Source organism: Mixophyes fleayi, chromosome 8 (genome assembly GCF_038048845.1).
Source record: "Mixophyes fleayi isolate aMixFle1 chromosome 8, aMixFle1.hap1, whole genome shotgun sequence".
In the NCBI taxonomy this organism is placed as follows: Eukaryota; Metazoa; Chordata; class Amphibia; order Anura; family Limnodynastidae; genus Mixophyes; species Mixophyes fleayi.
Window position 1 is genome coordinate 122,387,241 of NC_134409.1, and position 19,516 is coordinate 122,406,756.

The window sequence follows — 19,516 nt, forward strand, 5'->3', positions numbered from 1 at the left end:
AAAAAATCCACCTCTTATGTCTGGATTTACTTTAACACAAATCCTGACAACCGCTGTGTAGCCATTTGTAGCATTTGTAAATCCACAGTCAGTCGAGGTAGGGACATAAACTATTTAGAAACCTCATCCATGTTATGCCATTTGAAGAGAGTTCATGGGAAGCTTTTGGGAAAATCCAAAACTTATTCCCACAAAATAACAGCAAGCAGTCCAGCATCAGCTAGCTCCCTGCTCTCATCTAGATCACGGCCCTGCAATAGAGACCGACAACATCATCTTCATCAATATCCTCATTAGCGATCGGAGTTAGTCCTGCATCCAAGCCTCTGAGGCTACATGACTCCTCCCCTAACCAGGATTACTGTGAAGATTTTGTGACCGATAGGCCTACTGCTGCTGCTGCTGGTCCTGCTGCTGGGGGTGAATCTTCCTCCCATAAGCAGCCCAAGAAGAAGACCACTAGTACTTTACAACAATTAACTGTGAAACAATCTTTTGCTAGAGGAAGCAAGTATGACAGCAGTCACCCGGATCACAGACGCCATGGCGACTATGCTACTGTTAGATCTGTGTCCAATATCCACTATTAACGCAGCTGGTTTTCACAGTTAATTGAGGTCTTGTGTCCCCGTTTTAAATTCCATTGCGACACCATTTTTCGAGAGAAGCTATTCCTCAACTGTACCAGAACGTTCATAAAAATTTAATAATTGGGCTATAAAATGCCATTCTACCCACTGTACACTTAACCACAGATATGTGGGCAAGTGGAAGTGGGCAAACACAAGATTATATGACTGTGACAGCCCACTGGGTTGGTGATTCGCCTTTACAAGCAGGAACAGCAGCAGCTTGTACACCACTGTGTAACATTTCTCACAGGCAGGCTACTCTTTGTATCACCGGCTTCACCAACAGGCATACAGCTGATAATTTGTTAAGAAAACTAAGGGATGTCATTGATACATGGCTTATACCACTTGAACTCTCCCCAGGATATGTCATTTCTGATAACGCCACCAATATTCTGCGAGCATTACAGCTGGGGGAATTCCATCACATTCCCTATTTTGCTCACACAATAAACTTGGTGGTGCAGAGCTTCTTGAAAAATAACTGTGAGGTGCAGGAGATGCTTTTGGTTGCCCGTAAAATTTCGGGACATTTCCGGCATTCTGCCACAGCATGTAGGAGATTGCAGCAGCTACAAGAACAAATTAATTTGCCCTGCCACCAACTTAAACAAGAGGTGATAACAAGGTGGAATTCCACCCCGTACATGCTTCAGAGGATGGAGGAACAGCACAAAGCTATACAAGCGTATTGCACAAGCCATGACATTGGGAAAGGAGTGGGACTGTATTTCAGTCTTGCACAGTGAAGAATCCTTTCTGTGTCTTGCAAGGTGCTGAAACCATTTGAAGTTGTGACGTGTGAAGTGAGTTAAGACACTGCTAGCTTGAGCCAAGTCATTCCCTTAATTCGACTTTTAGAAAAGCAGCTTGAGAAACTGAAGGAGGAGATGAAAGAAAGCAATTCTGCAAATTATGTTGGCCTTGTAGATCAAGTACTTAATTTGTTTTGCAATGATGCAAGAGTTAATAAAATCTTGAAGTCGGATCACTATGTTTTGGAGACTGTGCTTGATCCTGGGTTTAAGACCTACGTAGATTCTTTGCTTCCAACTGACCGAAATCTGAAGAGATGCAAGGAGCTCCTGGTCAGCAAGCTCCTTCTTCAGTTTCTCAGGCAGCTGCTGCTCGTAAGAAATTGCGCTTTCCAAAGAGAATCAGGGATGACGCAGGTGGCTGACCACAACAGTTGGACATCTATGGGTAAAAGTATCAAGGTCCGATTTTTTTCAGCGTGTTAAAATCACTGCAAATCGCAGGTGATAACCCGCAATTTTACTCTAAAATTTTTCAAATGTATCAAGCTGCTATTTTTACCCTGATCTTAAAAATCGCTGGTCATCTCTGGCGCTTTTCTGCGATGTAAAACACTCTCGTGTTAGCTAACTCTCCTGTGTTGTAGCAGCGTGTTAACACATCACTGTTACACTGCCTGTCCTACGGCCGGAGCTCCGGCAGCTGTTAAAACTGTAAAGAATAGATGAAAGGTTCTTTTAAAAAAAAATGTGTGGGGTCCCCCCTCTATTCAGTATTAACCCTAGTGCTGCCAGACTACTGCTGCTTCCGTGAAAATCGGGGAAAAATTCTGCGTGGGGTCCCCCCAATTTTCATGGAACCAGCACTAGGCAAAGCAGCCGGGGCTGGTGGCAATATAGCAGGGTGACACGCAACAGGGGTCCCCCTGCCATACTGACAACCAACCCCAGGCTTTTCAGCGCTGGGCTGGATTCCCTAGGGAATGGGGTCCGCCGAAAAAAAAAACGAGCGGTCCCCTCCTCTAGGGACACCAAGCATTGGGCTGGTTGTGCCTAGTCTGTATCGCAGTTTAAGATGACGTCATGTTTACACGCCGACATGTTTATAGGCCGCTATTCTTTGCAGGAGGCACAGCAAGCTGTCGGTGTCACCTCAAGGTAGGAAACATGAAAATCTGAGTTCTCCTATCGGGAAAACTGCTGTCGGATTTTGTGGAGTCCATAGTTGGTACCCAACCTCTTTTTAGTGCATTGTCTGGTACCCTGGATTAATCTGCTAGAAGCACGCATACCGGGGGGGTCATCGCTCGTCGCCCATGTATTAGCTGTAGAATTACCTCACTTATCCAAGAAACGGGTGGAGCGATCAAATGAACCATAATTGGTTTCATGATCCAAGGACAATTCCATCTTGCACCACTTTTCTTTTCTGCCACTGCTGTGTGCCAATGTGTCCTAGATGTGCTAGGAACTGCTGTATGTTTGTGTCATTGCTCTGTCGCTTACCATCCAGCCAGGTCACTGCAGTATTTGTCCGAAAGTGTATGAAAATAATATTGTGATCTGTGAGGTGGTCAAAATTGACTGCAAATGACCTGAAATTATCGTTATTGAGGTTAAAAGTAATGTAGGATTAAAATTTCAACAAATACAGGTGTTTATCTTACACAGGGCCTACTTTACCCCTATTAAATTGGCAAAATTTCGCCCGGATGCTATCCCTAACTGTCCGAAATGCAATTCGATCAATGCTAACTTTTGGCACCTTCTATGGGAGTGTTCATGTATACAAATCTTCTGGCGAAGGATCAGGAGATGTATTCAGGTTACTGGAATTGAAGTGTCTCTTAGTTCACAGGCCACTTGTCTCTTTGGGCTCCGATTGAAGGGGAAAGTTAATAAACTGACAAAAATGTACATTTCACAGTTATTGATGTTGGCTAAGGTCTGTATAGCGAGGCTGTGGTTGGCCCCGACGAGTCCCACGGTTAAAAATTGGAAGGCACTGGTCAATATCACCATAAGGCACGAGAGATTTGTTTATACTAGCAGACAGGCTCTGAAGGAATTTGAGAATATCTGGTACAGATGGTTAGAGTCTCCATTCAATCCTATGTCATCTAGTACAGATGCTCTATCTACTTAAATGTATGACTACCGCAGTTCTTATAATAAGTATCTGAGTCCATGTATTAAACCCTGCATGTGTAACATACTTATGTATAAGCATTTACGATGTATGATCCTGAATGAATATAGCACATTTATTATTATTATGCTTTAATGTAATCTTGTAAATTCCGTCATTTAATTCTGATATGTATGCGATTGTTTTTCTTTTCTTTTTGTTGTTTAGTATGTTTATATCTTAAAAAATTTCAATAAAAATACTGGATTTAAAAAACAAAAGTAATGTAGGAACAAAGCAAAAAAAAAGAGCAAATTTATGTGATTTTAGCAATTTTTCTAAAAAATACAGATCCAAAAACACACAAGGTTAATCCAGATCCAAAATCAAAACCAGAACACGGGGATCAGTGAACATCTCTAATATATACTCCGTTTCTGTTTTGGACATGGTTGATAAATAAGTACCGCCCCCCCCCTCCAATTTTTAGATACAAGTTTGATGCCAGAAAAGGTCAAGCCAGTGGGAACCTTGATGTGTTTATCTAAAAAATGATTAGATACACTATAGGTTGTGATGCCTTTTCATATATTTTCGCATATGTTCCATAATTCAAACTTTTAGTTTTCTCTTTTGGTTCGACCTCCATATTGGAGGCCACATCGGCCATAGAAGGTTTCTATATCCCATACCTGTATATTATTTTATATAAAATATAACAAAAATTGAATAATAATATAACCAGCTAAGTTCAATTAAAACATTGTTACATATTCAAGATATTAACGATGACCTGTCATTTTACGGCTGAAGATGTTCTCCACCCCTCCATCCACCTAGGAGAGAGCGCTATATGGAAATGCCTAATGTTGGCTGCAGAGATGGACTCGTGCTCCCCAGTAGCTCCTCAGCGCTCACCAGGCAGTAGAGCTGTAACATTTTCCATGGCCGTGGAGCGCAGGAGCTCAGGAGTTGGTGATGTAAGGAGACTGTGAACTATATGAACATATTGGATAGGTTCGTTGTGTAAGTGTAGGCAATGGTTGTGAGTGAAGCCGCGCTTCCTTGTGAGTGTGTGTGCGGTCCCTCGGTAGAACCTGTGTGGTATTAGGGGGGAGTCCTCACCCTCCAGGGATAAATGAAAACAAAAAGTTGAAGTAGGTTCTAGGGCGCATAGGGGTATTGTATGGGTGTGGTGGCAGTATAAACCAATATGTGGCTGGTAGTGAGAAATGCACTTTATTAACAATCACAAAGGGTTATAGCAAACAAATGCAATAGTTCTGGCCATAACATAAGTTGTCACAGGCAAGCTTGAATTACACAATTGGCGGTAGTAATGTGCTCTAGTACTGTCATGGGCTATGCCAATCAAGGTCTGTAAGTCTAAGAAGAGGTACAGCATAAATGATAAAGCACACACAGGTAAATTGTTTGCATGGGAAAAAGACGATCCAATAGCAAAGTCTGAATATGATATAGTCCAGAAGTTCACGATACTCTCTATCCAAATAAAAGTCAATCTAGTTAAAAGTGCCAAACGAGATGTGGAGCATTCAATGGCAATTCAATAATTCAATAATAAATTGTTCCAGATAATGAAGAGACTTGGCCGTTCAAGTCAGATAAATCCAGTTGTTGAAATGATTCCCAGTAACTCCCATTTGTGCAGTGATGCAGCTTGTAAGAGCTGTAACACCTTTCTCTTGTAGTCCAGGCGTTCCTTTCCTCCCCGAGTTCGGGTGGTGACTCTCACTTGTAGCCCCGTAGGAAATGTGCAGTGCTGAAGGATGCGCATGCGCAGTCCGCCTTGATGCTAACTGGAGATACCAGTTATGTCCTGGTCTTTTGTATAGCATGCTGAACAATGAGGGCCTGAGTCATTAAGGAGAGCAAAGCATAAAAAAGGAGTAACTTTGTACCTGAGCAAAGCCATGTTGCATTGGAGGGGGGGAGGCAAATTTAAAATCATCATCATCATTTATTTATATAGCACCACGAATTCCGCAGCACTGTACAGATATGAGGACAGATTTATAGTTGGGGTAGGACATGTCCTAGATCAACTTTAAATTTCAGCGTAAATATAAAGCTATTAAGTATTTGTGTGCTACATGAAAAGCATCCAGTATTTAACTTATCTACAAGATAATAAACTACTTTGCACCCCTTGCATTGTAACATGGTTTGTCCTGGAGAACATTTACTTAATGACTCAGGCCCTGAGACTTCACTTGTCTAGTTTTCTACCCCATTCCTGATTTTGACCCTGCTTATGATACCCACCACACACTTTTGCCTTTGACCCCTGACCTCAGCTTGGAATCTGGCCATTCTACCTGTAGTGTAGACTTCAGTATCTTATTCTTTAACAGGATTTGTATCAGTCACTACACCCCAGTGGGTCTGTCTCCGGCTGCCAGGCTAGCTGTCACGCTGTCCCCCTCCTCTGCCCTCTGTCATGCTGTCCCCCTCCTCTGCCCTCTCACACGCTGTCCTCTCCTCTGCCCTCTCACACGCTGTCCCCTCCTCTGCCCTCTCAGACGCTGTCCCCTCCTCTGCCCTCTCTCACGCTGTCACCTCCTCTGCCCTCTGTCACGCTGTCCCCCTCCTCTGCCCTCTGTCACGCTGTCCCCCTCCTCTGCCCTCTCACACGCTGTCCCCTCCTCTGCCCTCTCACATGCTGTGCCCTCCTCTGCCCTCTCACACACTGTCCTCCTCCTCTGCCCTCTCTCACGCTGTGTCCGCCTCCACTGCCCCTCTCACGCTGTGTCCCCCTCCACTGCCCCTCTCATGCTGTGTCCCCCTCCACTGCCCCTCTCCTCTGCCTCGCTGTGCCCCTCCTCTGCCCCTGCTGCCACCCTCCTCTGCCCCGCTGTCACTCTCTTCTGCCCCGCTGTCACACTCCTCTGCCTCGTGTCACCCTCCTCTGCCTCGCTGTCATCCTCCTCTGCCTCTCTGTCACCCTCCTCTGCCTCTCTGCCTCGCTGTCACCCTTCTCTGCCTCTCCTCTGCCTCGCTGTCACCCTCCTCTGCCTCTCCTCTGCCTCGCTGTCACCCTCCTCTGCCTCTCTGTCACCCTCCTCTGCCTCTTCTCTGCCTCGCTGTCACCCTCCTCTGCCTCTCCTCTGCCTTGCTGTCACCCTCCTCTGCCTCTCCTCTGCCTCGCTGTCACCCTCCTCTGCCTCTCCTCTGCCCCTGCTGTCACGACCCCTCTAACTCCTCTGCAGCGGGCCAGCCATATAAAAAAAAAGAAAGAACACAGTAACTTACCAATCCGCCGGGCGCTGGGACCCAGCAGCCTTCTCTCTCCTGCAGCAGCTGTCACTGAATATCGACGTCAGTGACAGCTGCTGCGGGAGAGAGGAGGCTGCTGGGTCCCGGCGCCCGGCGGATTGGTAAGTTACTGTGTTCTTTCTTTCTTTTTTTATATGGCTGGCCCGCGGCACCCCAGTGACAGTGCCACGGCACCCCTGGGAGCCGCGGCGCACAGTTTGGGAACCGCCGCTATATACTCTAAGGGAGGATATGCCTACCTGTTGGCATCCTGCTGTGGGAAACAAACCCTTTTTCTGAAATAAAAATGCACAGGCTGGTGTTGGCGTAAATAACGGTCACAGTTTTATTAACAATTAACAACAAATGCAGGGACCCCCTGGAATTTCTGGGGCGAGTTCTGTCCACCATGTGGGCACCTCAAGCATGCCCCCTAAAGCCTGCATCATGTGCCCCCACACCCTCTTTTCCCATTCGGCTGCCTTTCCAGGGTGATTATGCACCGATGCTGGCTCCCCCATAGCTATACCTTGCGCGCTGGTTGCCCCATACGACGCCTTTGTGAACCCTTCATGAGGCCGAAAGCCACCACCACATTCTGTGACACCAACCGCCCAACACCTCCAACGCTTCCTGTGTCGCATTATTGAACAAGTCCAGCGCGACATCTGACAGGTGTACCCCATCTCTCCTATAAAACCAATACATTTCATGCTAATGTCTTCATGCCGTATGCTGATGCCGCCACACGCGGAAATGAGTCTACTTATGTCTAAATTCACCCTCTTACGAGCTCTGTCAATGCCCGCTCCCTTCCTCGCACCTATCGAGGAATCGAGGACAGCCTTGGGATGATATCTGACCATACCAATGTAACATCACTCCAGAAGTATTTCATCCACAGCAAATCCTCCCAGATACCTCGCACTAAATCTAATGATTTCTTCTTTCCTAGGTAACTGCCCCTGAGGTGTAAAACTACCACATCAGATTGGCCTCCCTTTTCGTCTGCCTCCAGCAACTCCTTTCTGAGGTCCCCCCATACCATTCTTCTTTTCCCAGCCAACTAACGGTAACTGCTTCCTTCGGCAGGCCAAGCCGCTGCCCATATGGCCTAGTCGAAGCCCGCTTCACCACCCAATGGACATAGGAGTGTCCTCCTACCCAGCTTAGTTGTGAAAAGATTGAGACTGCATGAGTGAGGTGGCAGAAAAAGAAAAAAGAAGAAAATACCCCCTGGTGGTGTGTGCTGGGTGGGTGGACATGAGGGTACCAACTTCTCATTCATGCACATCAGAGGCTGACCCGCTGTTCCGCTTTGCCAGCCTGACATAAGATTTATAACTGTCTGACCTCCAGCCACCCAGCCTCTTGATATAATTGACAGATCACCGCTCGCTGCTGATCATGTCGCTAAATGAGTGTGTCTTGAATCTCGCTACATCCCAACCTAAGGCTTGCACGCATCTCTGAAAAAAATGCTGTGAACTGGAACCTTGTTAAAGGGGATGCATCCCTGTGCACCCGGAAGTCTTCCCCTCCCTTCAGCCTTGAGATGTTGCTCCACTGTGGCCACAAGGCAAACCGCAGAATCCGCCTGGCGCCACGTCTGGACCCACCTCCCTTTTCCTAACTGGTCCATCTTAGACCTGTGGATCTTACACAGCATCGCGTTAACGGACACCACCGCATTCTTACGCAAAAGGCCTGACCTGAGTGATTTATTGGACTGTGCTGTCAACTCACTGACTCTGAAAGCCCCACTGTATGCTAAAATGAATACAGTGGTAAACAGTGTTGTTTCCCATTCGTCCCTGCATACTGTGGGTGATATCCCTACTAACTCCCTCAGCTATCACTGGTTCCCGGGGATCCGGATTCCGAGTCTCGTTCCTGGCCCAGCCCCTCATTATTGTGTGCACTATGAATGCTTTGGTTATATCTGCTTCTCCCCTCAGCCTTAAGTAAAAGGCAATAACGACTAGTATGTTGCTAACACTGGCCTTCGAAGCCCTGGCTGTGTGTACTTCACCCAGGAAAGCCAATAATATCTGTAGAGCTTCCTTACCCTCTTATGATCTTCTGGCTATAAACTGCTGCCATCGCTTAGACTGGGTTGCCAATCTGCTAAAGATGTGAAGGGCATGGTAAGCCTGCTCGTTTCCTCCTTGAAGATCTCCCACTTGTGTCGCGAGAGCGCATCAGCGATGGTATTATGCTGCCCTGGACATGCTTTGCGCTGAATGTAATGTTCTGATGCAGGCACCTTGCAACTAACCACCTAAGGGGCCTAATAACAGGGAGGGGGATCATGCTGACTGATTGTTAATGATTTGCACCACCACCAGGTTGTCGCACCAGAATCTCATGTGCCTGCTCTCTAACCTCTTCCCCCAAATTTCTAACACCACCACTATTTGAAACAATTCCAGCGAAGTTAAGTTCTTAGTAAGACCGCTAGTGACGCATTCGTCTGGCCACGATTGTGCGCTCCATTCCTTCTGCATATATGCTCCAAGAAACCTATTGCCCCTGCTGCTTCTGTGAACAGCTGCAGCTCTCAGTTAGGCTGCTCTGTTGCGGCCATAAACGCACCCAATTCAACTCGTGTGTGAAATAATCCCATACCAACAGATCCATTATGATCTCCCTGCTAATGTGAATCCTGTTGTAGCTCTCTCCAGCCTCCTGCAGCCCATTGGTAACACCCGGCAAGCAAAGTTCACCATCCCTAGCATTGACTGCATCTGTTCTAGAGTGACCTTCCTAGCCTCTCTGCAATTTTATCTCTAACCACTGTTGTCTGCGCATTGATGGACTTCGGGTTTTTACTCGCTATCATTCGAGAAACTGACCTCCTAACAAGAATTTTAAACCCTTCCCTAAATCCCGCACAAAGTAACTCTGCTTCGTACCGCTTAGGATACATGTCCAACCACGCCTGCATCCTGTCCAGCCTTATTGGTCTAGTTGCCTTTGATAGGCGCACTTGCGCCGGGTGAAGCAGCCGGGTGGCCTCCTGTTTCCTCCTACGCACTCTTTTGTGGAGTGGCTTTCAAAATGTGCACCCATACCTGAACCTGCATTGTACCATTGCACACTGAGCTTTGTTGAATGCCCAACACTTGCCCAAGCCTGTACTGCCTTTGGAAACTAGGTCTCCCTACCCCTGGGTTTGCTGCCTCACCCCCTTTCCATAGCTACACTGCCTTGGGCGTTTAACCTGAGCTCTATGTTCCTTGACTTAATTGGTTTCTGATCCTGCGACTTCAGCCGAAAGGCTTTGTCGTATTCCCTCCAGACGGTCCCCTGGAACTTCTTATAGACTAGTGGATACAATTTGTGTCATTTACCTTACTCATAGCCATCCCTGGGAAAGCCTGTAAGTAACATCCTGTGTAGACAAGCTTCATGCTTAGCCAATTACCCACCGTTTCATATGCATCAGCCTGCGCCACTCCTCTCTCACAAAATTTTCTTTATCCTTTAGCCCTGCTTCTGTCAGGAGTATATATCTATAAATGTGCCTTTCTCAATGTCCCTCCTTATTTGATCTGGCACATGAGCTGCAATTGCAGCCAGATTGCAGCCTAAGGTTACCCCAGCCTGCTCAAAAGCTGTAGATTTGTTTATTTATTTACTTATTTATTTATTTTAAAAGCCTACCCCAATTGATTTATAGCTACACTCCCTCATACTACATCAATCACCCCCACATTACAGCATCCGGCATCACCTCCCACATTACAGCAATCGGCATCACCCCCCACATTACAGCAACCGGCATCACCTCCCACATTACAGGAACCGGCATCACCTCCACATTACAGCAACCAGCATCATCCCCCACATTACAGCAACCGGCATCACCCCCCACATTACAGGAACCGGCATCACCTCCACATTACAGCAACCAGCATCATCCCCCACATTACAGCAACCGGCATCACCTCCCACATTACAGGAACCGGCATCACCCCCCACATTACAGGAACCGGCATCACCCCCCACATTACAGCAACCGGCATCACCCCCACATTACAGCAACCGGCATCACCCCCACATTACAGCAACCAGCATCACCCCCCACATTACAGGAACCGGCATCACCCCCCACATTACAGCAACCGGCATCACCCCCACATTACAGGAACCGGCATCACCCCCACATTACAGCAACCAGCATCATCCCCCACATTACAGCATCCGGCATCACCCCCCACATTACAGCAACCGGCATCATCCCCCACATTACAGCAACCGGCATCAACCCCACATTACAGCAACCGGCATCACCACCCACATTACAGCAACCGGCATCATCCCCACACTACAGCAACCGGCATCACCCCCCACATTACAGCATCCAGCATCACCACCCACATTACAGGAACCGGCATCACCACCCACATTACAGCAACCGGCATCACCACCCACATTACAGCAACCGGCATCATCCCCACACTACAGCAACCGGCATCACCCCCCACATTACAGCAACCGGCATCACCACCCACATTACAGCAACCGGCATCATCCCCCACATTACAGCAACCGGCATCAACCCCACATTACAGCAACCAGCATCACCACCCACATTACAGCAACCGGCATCAACCCCACATTACAGCAATACCCTCTCCTACTTATTAACAATACTAAGCCCCAAACACACTACAACATTGCCACCACCACGCCACCCGATACTCAGGGCCATCTTTTCCATTGGGCACGATGGGCAGGTGCCCGGGGGCAACACGTGCAAGGGGGCCCCATAGGCACGGCTCTTAATGAAAATAAATAATCCTGCAAAAGAAAAAAAACCTGCAAAAAAAACCTTCAAGGGTCACTGAGCAAGTACATCTATTTATCTCTATCTCTATATATCTATATCTATATCTGTATCTCTATACATCTATATCTATATATATATCTATATCTAGGGGCCTCGGTGCACTGCTTTGCCCGGGGGCCCATAATGTTGTTAAGATAGCCCTGCCCATACTACAACAATTCCACCAATTATACAGGCGCCACTGTAGGAAAAAAATGTTTTGCTTTTTTCAAATCTCCCACAAAATAGCAACAACAGAATACTTACACACATATAGGTAACAGGTACCCTTTTTCCTCAATTAAATAGTAATGGCAGAATTTTCATGAATCATTCCACATGAAATAAAACTCTAACATATTTCTAAAAAAAAAACATAACTACTGAATGATCATTTGAACCCACACGGTTGCATTAAAAGTATTTCCATCTACAGCAAATTGTCAGAGAAAAATATTTTTTTTACTACAGTAATTGGATATGCGTCTTTTCTATTCATTTCAAATAACACAGTATATAAATTAAGGGGGATAGAGGAGGTGGGTGAGAGATAATTGGATGTGATCCATCAGTTTGATTAGATAGGAAATATTTAGATTATTTACCTGGAGACGTCTACCCCCTTGACTCACAGGCAGGGCCGACAAGAGGAATATTGGGCCCCGATACAGCAACTTCTTTGGGCTCCCATCATATTCAACAATGAAGGACTTGCCTTTGGCAGAAGTTTATATTATGCCACACCGTAGTGCGCCCAGTTCATATTATGCCACATCGTAGTGCCCCAAGCTCATATTATGCCACAGTAGGGCCTCCAAATCATATTATGCCACAATAGTGCCCCCAAATAACATTATGCCATAGTAGTGCCCCCAAATCATTAGTAGTGCCCAGACAAAAACTCATTCACATATAAAAATTGGTACAGCATGTCAGATACTGAGAGTGTGAGTCCCAGGAGCAGCTTAATACACGATTTACAATGCAAACAAAAATAGATATATTGACACAATCACAGATAAAATTTATGACAAGCAATGTTTTTTCCTCCTAATTAAAAATCTCTGTACAGAGAAATATGCAAGAAACATTACAGCACAATAATGAGCAATGCATAGTGTTTTAAACGTCATTGGATACACAGTAGTGCCCCCAGTTCAAGAACGGATGGTTAGAAACACATTGCACACGAGAATATATATGAACTTACCTGATTATATGAATAGAAGAGGTGTTTTTTAGTTACCTTTTAATAATAAATGAATGGAAGTGGTGGAGAATTGTACAGGGGTAAGCATGTTTAGGATAAATTGAGGAATGTAAAATCTCTCATGTTTATTATGCAGTAAAAAATCAAACAACATCAGCAAAAGAATTATAATCAGATTTGACTATCCGTAAAATATATCAGATGATCTTAAAAAAATATGGTCTTTTCTCGAGACAGGTTTCTCCTCAGGTATTCTTTAAAGCAGGAGCAGTGGGAAGAGTGGGCGGCAGGGTTTCAGACACTGTGGAAATATCTGAAAGTTTCACATTGTCTTCCTTGCCTTGATTGGCCTTCCACCTTCTAGCTCCCGACTTTGTGTTATACTCGTACGTGTTCCCTGTGACTAAGACAAGAGGGGAAAATGTAATGGACGGTTATAGGACTGGATGAAGACAGGACAGAAAGTAAGGCAGGGTACACAATACAGGCTTTCAGACTGTCACTAACTGACAAGGACTTACCCAACTTGAGAAGGCAAAAGCTGCCAATCACGAAACAATATTAACACCGAAGGTTTCGAATCACTACCTGGTAGAATCGCGAGGAATGCAGCAGCCGGCACACAGAAAGTCATGTGACTTTCTGGGACTATACTGTTATTAGGAGTGTTATCGAAGTAATGCATAGAAGCGCCGAATGTACAAAGTACAAGCCTTGCTATAAAATATTGTACATCCGCCGTCTCCCTGCATTACTCATTTAACACCCCTAGTACTGGTATAGTCCCAGAATGTCACATGACTTTCTGTGTGCCGGCTTCTGCATTCCTCGCGACTCCAGGTAGTGGTTTTAAACCTTCGCTGTTAACATTGTTTCATAATTGCCAGCTTCTGCCTTCTCAAGTTGGGTAAGTCCATGTCAGTGACACACGACCAACCCTTTCAGACAATTACCGGGCCAATCAAACAACGATTATCATTCCAAAGCACATCGTATAGTTTGATTTGATTTTTAAACCAGACTAAAAATGTCACTCAACAATGGAACGATGTTGTTCCAACTCTGCAGTGTGTATGTACTCAGGACCTTAGTGTCCATAGATCTCTATGGAGTGTGCAAAGTCACAATGTTGTCAGCCGATGGTTATGACAGATGAAGAGCACTGATCTCACGGTAAATCTTGTAAAACATATAAAGTGTGTACACATGAATTGGCATGCTCTTTTTAATGTTGTCGGTAAAGGCGTTTAAGATGCCGCATAGGGAGATATTTTCTGTAGTATGTACTCAGCCTAAGACTTTGTGGATTAATACAACAGTCAATGGAGACCTTCAGATCCTAGGTCCTACAGAGGGTTTAAGAAACAATTTTTTTTCCCTATGGGATGATATTTGTAAAGATACTGAATACATCAACATGTAAATATGTACCATAAAATAGGTTGTATTTCAGGCCATAGCAATTGAATAATGGTGCAGAATTGTACTAGATATGTAACTATTAGTAAATAGACTCTTCTATCCAGCGACAAGGGTTAGCAACAAAGGTACCAGGGCAGATTACAAACTAGAGCAGCAATGTCAGATAAAGATAAACGCTATGGGCCTGATTCATTAAGGAAAGTTAAGCAAAAGTAAGCAAGTAAGGCAAAACCATGTTGCATTGGAGGGGGAGGTAAATTTAAAATGTGATGGCAGATTTATAGTTGGGGTAGGGCATGTCCAAATCAACATTAAATTTCAGTGTATAAATAAAGCTATCAAGTATTTGTGTGCTACTTGAAAAAATAACCAGTATTTTCATTATGTGCAAAATAATAAACTCATTTGCACCCCTTGCATTGCAACGTGGTTTTGTCCAGAACACTTAAGTAAGAAAATTTGCTCAATATTTTTCTTAACTTTCCTTAATGAATCAGGCCCTATATGAGTTAGAAAAATATGATCTTTTATTTTATGCCTTACCTCCAACCCTGATAACATTCATTCTGACCCAAATCATTATTTGCAGCCAGGTATACAAAGCCACTTGTTGCCAATGGCAGCACTACCCCAACTGTACAGGGAATGCACGCTATGTAGCCTGGAGGTGAATGCACTGTTCCGACCCTAATTATTGCCAACATTTCACATGATGTCCACTTTCAAGTAAAATAAAAAGTTAAAAAACGCTTACTTGGATCCACAGCCTCCCCATTAAACACCGTTCCATATGTTGTAGTTTCCTATAAAGAAGAAAAGAAAGAAATTTACTAAGTTATAAGGAAAACTTTTAAACATACTTGTCTGTTTATCTCTATACCAAGAACTCCTTAAAAGAGGAACCACTACAGTACTCAACATTATTACCATCATGGGCAGCATGGTGGTGTAGTGGTTAGCACTTCTGCCTTACACCACTGGGGTCATGAGTTCAATTCCCAACCATGGCCTTATCTGTGTGGAGTTTGTATGTTCTCCCTGTGTTTGCGTGGGTTTCCTCCGGGTGCTCCAGTTTCCTCCCACACTCCAAAAACATACTGGTAGGTTAATTGGCTGCTAACAAATTGACCCTAGTGTGTGTGTCTCTGTGTGTGTGTGTGTTAGTGAATTTAGACTGTAAGCCACAATGGGGCAGGGACTGATGTGAGTGAGTTCTCTGTACAGCGCTGTGGAATTAGTGGCGCTATATAAATAAATGGTGTGATGATGATGATCTACCCATGACATAAGCATCGGGCAGACTGGCATTCTGTCTGCAGCTTCATAGCTCCAAATAGTGGAATAACCACGGTGCAAAATCTTAGCTGGGGTTTCCAGGATATGCGGAAACACCAATGCAGATTGCTTAGTAGATATTGGAGTTTATCTCTGAGTTTTTTACGGAGTTGCTGTCTGATAAACTTATTGTACAGCGCTCCTTAATTAGAAAGCCCCTACAACTGCTAAACAGACTGTGCTGCCGTCAACACAGCTGCAAAGAGAGAAAGAGAACCAATCGGCACTGAGCCAGAACATTTGGGAGTTGCAGTAAGGGCCCCATTGAAGTTGTTATCACTATAAACTCTATTGCTGCACCACTGGTTCCAAATTAGTTGATAAGTCATAGTATGATGTTTACAGATAGAGATTCACCAAGGCTCACATGCTGTTTATGAGATTCCGTTCACTTGTTCAACTAATTGAATTTGGAAATATGAGGTTCTACATCCTGAATGAACAGAGATTATGCCTATGTGTACGTGAGTGTTATTTAAATCCATGGATGTATATATCCTAGTTTAACTTGTCTTTGAGGTTTTGCAGCCCTTTAAGCTATCTAAAAGTTTACGTAAACTAGTAAAATGTAAACAATCGTCCTCTATAATCACCCAAAAGTGGCCACAAGTAGCTGTGATGTTTCCTATCGTAGTCTTTTACATATGAAGTTAGAAAAAAATGCCTCCATTGGCCTCTGTATAATGTCACTCTCACTGTAACACTATTTATAACTTATGTTTCAAATTGGTGGTATACAGAGGAAGCATTGTAATGACTAGAAGGGTTTTCTGTAATAACTAGAGATGTTCACTGACCCCGTGTTTTGGTTTTGGTTTTGGATCTGAATTAACTTTGTGTTTTAGTTTTAGGAAACCGATTTGTTTTCTAAAATCCCTATTTTTTTTTGCTAAAATCACATAAATTGGCTCTTTTTTTTATCCCTACATTATTATTAACCTCAATAACATTAATTTCCAATCATTTCCAGTCAATTTTTGTCAAGTGACAAGAACACTGCTACCCCTCCTGTTTCTGTGTGAGCAATGGCACTGAGCAATGTCACTGGAGACTGGAGAGTGACAAGAACACTGCTACCCCTGTTTCTGTGTGAGCAATGGCACTGAGCAATGACACTGGAGACTGGAGAGTGACAGGAACACTGCTACCCCTATATCTGTTGAGCAATGGCACTGAGCAATGTCACTGGAGAGTGGAGAGTGACAGGAACACTGCTAACCCTGTTTCTGTATGAGCAATGGCGCTGGATCTCCTGGGGAGGGAGCTACTTATGGAATCCAAAACCTGCGAGATCCGACAACACAACAATGACGTTTTGCCTCGATTCAGATCGAGGACGTGCAAAAGTACCGAGCCGGCTCGCGAGCCTACTCGGATCCCCTAAGTTCAGGGGGGCTTGGTTTTCAGAAAACCGAGCCTGAGCATCTCTAGTAATAACATTACAAACATATAAGGGGGACTTACTGTTATCACTTCCACCTTCTCCTTTTTCGTTCCTTATTGTTGTAACAGAAGAAAAGAGTATTAGAGAAGACTCTAAAAGACTGACTACAAGTCTGATTCAGACAGAGAGGAACAGGCACTTACCTGCCTTGTAAGTCCTGACTCTATCAATAAAGAGCAGAAGAGTTACATGTTAATCACAATTTATAAATATATAGACACATACACAATCACACACACACACCTGGGTCTCACCTCTTTTTGGGCATCTTGTTTCTTGCTCTCTGGCACAGTTCTTTCAAGTTGGTATACTTCCAAAGCAGGTGGCATGCCCAGCCAATCAGAGCAGCAAGGAACAAAGCCAAGAGAGTCAAAAGAAAGGGCACATACCAGGCCGAAGAGTCATATGTGTTGACTTCCATGTCTACGATTGTTAGTCCCCTTCTCTTCTGTTGCAAAAAAACGAGATTTGAAAAAAGTCACTATGGATACAGAGTTGTGAAGTGTATGTGACCCCATAAATTAACATTCTGGTGTAATAGTATATGAAAGGCTTAACGTTGGTACTGGGAATAAAGGGTTTGTGGTATAAGAGACATTTAGAGAATGGTGGTGGAACATATGTGACAACAAAAGAGTGGGAGGTCATATATCACAATTGTCAATAAAACCAGGGGAGGCAGAGTTGGGGGCAATAGAAAGAAAACTAGGAGCCTGATTCATTAAGGATCTTAACTTAAGAAACTTCTTATTTCAGTCTCCTGGATAAAACCATGTTACAATGCAAGGGGTGCAAATTAGTATTCTGTTTTGCACATAAGTTAAATACTGACTGTTTTATCATGTAGCACACACATACTTGATAGCTTATTTGTACACTGAAATCAAAGTTGATATTTGTGTGCTACATGAAAAAACAGTCAGTACTTAACTTATGTGCAAAACAGAATACTAATTTGCACCCCTTGCATTGTAACATGGTTTTGTCCAGGAGACTGAAATAAGAAGTTTCTTAAGTTAAGATCCTTAATGAATCAGGCCCCAGATAATTTTTTGACAAGGACAACAAATTAAGTACCAGTTACTGAATTGAGATCTCCTTACAATAACCTCCTTTAATCCAGACAAAACTTGCTTACAAAAAAACAATTCATTTGAGACAACTAGATGATAAGAAGTCTGCTGTAACACTTACATAATAGTCCGTAGTAGGTGGAGCTGGTGTGTTGGTCCGGACCACCCTTATCATTATCATTGTCGTCCCTGTCTGTGGCAGTTGAACCTTGCCATGCTTAACATTATCGTCGATTATGTGGACCACTAGGTTGTATTTCTGTTCCATGTCTGCCCCATTGTCAAAATCAAAAGGGGTCTTCACAATGAGTTTAGGATTGTGGGAGCCGTGAGTGGGATCAAAAGCAAAGTGGTTATTAATGTTTCCTGAAAAAGAACAGAAAGGATCAAAATGACAAAAATGTCCATCAGTCCAGAATACATGGGTTCAGTTTCGAGGATAATGGGTCTGTAGAGGTCATTTGGTGATAAATGGCAATGTTATGGAGCCTATTTACTAAAGATGGTATAAATATTAAAAAGGCAATTACTGATCAGAATTTCAGAGCTCATAACAGCTATGATATGAGTTTATTATAGAAAATCTGAAGTCATGGGTTATCTGTATATATTAATTGCAGTTTTTTGGTGAGTTAAACCCATATTCATGAGAATACAGTGTATCAATTCATTAGGAACCAATGGGACTCAAGCTGGTTCATATATCAAATTGATAAACTACATCTATATATTAATAGCACAAGTACGACTTTTATGAGTGACTTGTTTCTATGACGCCGTTGTCTGAGCAGGGCACATCATATACCAAATTAAAGGTCTTGGTTTGTAGACTTGGCATTATAATCAATTGCATCGTTATTTTGCACCCGCTAATACATTACCATTGTCCTCTGTAAAACGTAACAGTTGGCAATACACCTATGCACCTGCTGATTGATCTGGAAACTGTGACAGTTAGTGATCTCTCACTGTGCACCTGCTGGGTGACCAGGAACATGTGACCTGCTGGGTGGTCTGGAAACTGTGACAGTTATTTGCAGACCTGCTGGGTGACCTGGAACATGTGACCTGCTGGGTGGTCTGGAAACTGTGACAATTATTTGCAGCCACATATTTCAGCGTGTCTTGCAGGAACCATACCCAGAAATGTAACTTCGATGGAAGAACTTATACATATAATGTAGTGTATAAAGAAATTCTTTAATATAGTGATTGATAATATAGTTATTTGTTCATTATACTCGATTGTTAATATTTTTTATATATAATGTAGTGAATAAAAACGTTATTGAATTATAAAAATAAAGTAATTTAGACATTACATTTCAGTTTAATTGAAGGCGGCTACCACCGGGTTTCTCTATTTCTATTGAATATTGGTTCATCTCCCAAAACAGCTGCCTCTAC

The 19,516-nt window shown here is 43.9% G+C and overlaps 2 protein-coding genes and 1 long non-coding RNA gene across 5 annotated transcripts in view; 1 reads left to right on the forward strand and 2 right to left on the reverse strand.

The window, feature by feature from the left end:
* The window catches only part of PRICKLE2 (prickle planar cell polarity protein 2), a 938,433-nt gene that overhangs the window by 435,619 nt on the left and 483,298 nt on the right, over positions 1-19,516 (reverse strand). The window lies entirely within an intron of this gene.
* The window catches only part of LOC142099667 (uncharacterized), a 270,464-nt gene that overhangs the window by 4,613 nt on the left and 246,335 nt on the right, over positions 1-19,516 (forward strand). The gene's annotated exons all lie outside the window — the stretch shown is intronic.
* LOC142100182 (cadherin-related family member 3-like) overlaps positions 12,941-19,516 on the reverse strand; it is a 44,234-nt gene continuing 37,658 nt past the window's right edge. For all 3 annotated transcript variants that reach the window (XM_075184127.1, XM_075184126.1, XM_075184125.1), the window contains 6 exons: positions 18,231-18,475; positions 17,291-17,484; positions 17,180-17,199; positions 17,057-17,088; positions 15,012-15,060; positions 12,941-13,238 (listed from right to left, as the gene is read on the reverse strand). In XM_075184127.1, the coding sequence (XP_075040228.1) occupies positions 13,081-13,238; positions 15,012-15,060; positions 17,057-17,088; positions 17,180-17,199; positions 17,291-17,484; positions 18,231-18,475 (698 nt within the window). In that variant the 3' untranslated portion in view covers positions 12,941-13,080. The remainder of the gene's footprint in view (positions 13,239-15,011; positions 15,061-17,056; positions 17,089-17,179; positions 17,200-17,290; positions 17,485-18,230; positions 18,476-19,516) is intronic.